This window comes from Orycteropus afer, unplaced genomic scaffold (assembly GCF_000298275.1).
Source record: "Orycteropus afer afer isolate SDZICR_OR568_19922 unplaced genomic scaffold, OryAfe1.0 scaffold00139, whole genome shotgun sequence".
Classification (NCBI taxonomy): Eukaryota; Metazoa; Chordata; class Mammalia; order Tubulidentata; family Orycteropodidae; genus Orycteropus; species Orycteropus afer.
In genome coordinates this window covers 2345366-2348251 of record NW_006921726.1, presented here as the reverse complement: position 1 = coordinate 2348251, position 2886 = coordinate 2345366, and the positions used below count along the sequence as shown (strand labels likewise).

At 35.6% G+C, this 2886-nt stretch overlaps 1 protein-coding gene across 1 annotated transcript in view; it reads left to right on the top strand.

The window, feature by feature from the left end:
- ZNF624 (zinc finger protein 624) overlaps positions 1-2886 on the top strand; it is a 59326-nt gene that overhangs the window by 20871 nt on the left and 35569 nt on the right. The window contains exon 3 of the mRNA XM_042781623.1: positions 2299-2425. Coding sequence (XP_042637557.1) covers positions 2299-2425 — 127 coding nt within the window. The remainder of the gene's footprint in view (positions 1-2298; positions 2426-2886) is intronic.

The window sequence follows — 2886 nt, the reverse complement described above, 5'->3', positions numbered from 1 at the left end:
GCCAGACACAAGCCATGATATTTCCAATTGTCCTGTATGCATGTGAGAGCTGGACAATGAATAAGGAAGACCGAAGAAGAGTTGATGCTTTTGAATTGTGGTGCTGGCGAAGAATGCTGAAAGTACTTTGGACTGCTAAAGAACTAACAGATCTGTCCTGGAGGAAGTGCACCTGAAATGCTCCTTGGAAGCGAGAATGGCCAGACTTCATCTCACCTGTTTTGGTCATGTTGTCAGAAGGGACCATTCCCTGGAGAAGGATGTCATGCTTGGTAGAGTGGAGGGTCAACGAAAGAGGGGAGGCCTTCAGTGAGATGAATTGACATGGTGGCTGCGATGTTGGGCTCAAGTATAGCAGGGATCATGGAGCTGGCGCGGGATGGGGCAGTGTTTCGTTCTGCTGTGCATAGGGTCGCTATGAGTCGGAAACGACTCGACGGCACCTAACAAGAACAACTGTTCTCTGCAGCTCCTTTAAATTGTTAGGTGTAAAATCTTGATTGTATGCAATTTTCATTTTTGTTGTTATTACTTACTTTGGCAAGAGTATTTCACGTTGGTATTTTGTATCATCAGGAAATGCATTAGCCTAGTGAAACCGTATTATTATGTGTTATCAGCCACTGGTGACTATTTCCTAGATCCTTTAATTCATTAGAGGTTACAAAATGGTGATATTTTAATTTTATCATTCCTTCTTCATTTGTCAGCTGCAATTCTTCCATAAAGAGAAACCTCACCTCTTTGATTACTTTGACATATAGTTTCCCTAGAAAGGGAAGAACAAAATGTTGATTCTTTTTACTTATTTACCAATTTCCAAGCATCCTCCAAAGGTGGTCAGTGAGGTTATTTATTCTTTTATGTTTCATTATGAAGTCATGAATTTAAATGTATTTCATGCATTTCCAATCAATTGTCATTGTTATCCTTATTGGTAATCTAATTGCCCTATTATTGGCCAATGGGAGGCTCTTAAAATGTTCTCCTGAGTCTTAGGCCTGATCCTAGTTGTCTTAGGTTCCTTGCTTTTTAGTGTGACAGAATGTTCCAATATATTCCTAGTTCCTTTTAAGGGGAAATGATATTTGCAGATCACAATCTGGATTGTATAATGCAACTGTGTTGTTTATTTTTTATAGGTCTTTTCAGTGAGTGAAGCTAAGAATTTTTTTTTTCTTAAAGATAAAATACTTCATGAGTTTATATTGATACTTTCAATTCAAATTCAGAACGATGGGGGTTTTAGCTAACGTCATTAGTATTTACATCTATATCTTCTTTATCCATGCCAAACTTACTACTTCTTAGCAATATCAATATAGTTACTGACTTACTTGATCCAAAACTATACCCACAACAGTTACAGAACAGCTATACAATCACTACCACCAAGAATATTATTATTTACTGAAAATGATTTGTTTGTTTTTGTAGTTCTATTTGTCTTTGTGTCCTACTATGTCCCACTAGTAGTATACAGTCAAATGATTGTGCTTTAAAGTTACTCAAAATAGTTCTTCTCAAAATGGTTATGCCACTAATTGGTATCATCTTACTTTCAATTTTTACTGATTACTTTTATAATGCAGTGTAGTTACATGGTTTCATAATGCAGTATAGTTACATGGTTCAAAAAGTCAAATCTACAAAATAAATATTCCATTCTCCTTCAAACGATTTCCAATGGGTCATTCTTTTTCTTCTTCTTCTTCTTTTTTTTTTTTAATACAAGCTACATATATTTTTTCATGTCTTCACCAAATAAGTTCAACAGAGTCTCTTTTTTTTTCTTTCTCAAAAGAGAGCTTATAGAATTCTGTTTCCACAATCTGAATGATAAACTATATCTTTCAATCTGTCCTCTGTAGATGGGAATAAAAATATAGCTTATATTGTAATAAGCTAGAATTTTGATAGAAAAATATTATTTGGGTAGAAACTACTATATGCTTTAAAATATTTTAAAGACTTTTAGAGAATGAGGAAATGATGATGTTTGATTACAGATAATATAGCAAGGCCAATATTTAGAAGTTACAGGAAGTCAGATTTGAATTAGTCTTAAAAGATCCTGCTAACAGTTAAAATTCCAGAAATGGAATGAGCTGCTGCTTGAGGTTTAAAATGCTTGTCACTGGAGAGATTCATCTATTATATAAGAGGTTGAAGTGGCTGGTCTCCATAGTCATTTGGTGATTCTGATTTCTAGAGTTCCTCCCCAGTTTTATGTATGTATTATTCTGCTTCACAAGGAGATTGTATGGTCCTTGGCTTATCACAATATATCTATTTTAGGAAACAGTGACATTTAAGGATGTGGCTATTGACTTTACATTGGAGGAATGGAGGCTGATGGACCCTATACAGAGGAACCTGCACAAGGATGTGATGCTAGAGAATTACAGAAATCTGGTCTCCCTGGGTAAGGATAACCTCTCTTCTATGAGTTTTTTTGTTTGTTTGTTTGTTTGTTTGTTTGTTTGTTTGTTTTAATGACCATTTGCCCAGATTTGCTGAAAATATAGAGCTTCTAAAAAACTGAATTTTGGTTCAGAGTTTAGGCTTCAAAAGTCCATAATTGTTGGAAGTTATGTTATTTCTTACTCTCAACTAAAAAAACTTTATTATAGAGTAAGACATATATATTTCCTTGGAATCCTGGAAATTGGTGATAATCCCCCAGCTTTAGGACCAAAGTTGTTTTTAGATACTTCTATAAAGTTACTACTAGCCTCTACATAGATGCAAAAACGGCAATGAGGCCACATCTTCTGACCTCCTCTAACCCTACAAGAGGAAGACATGATTACCAGCAGTAACCCAAGGCCTATTCCTACAAGGCCAGACATGCTGCCTCCCTCCAGCCCTTTCACCAACCATTCC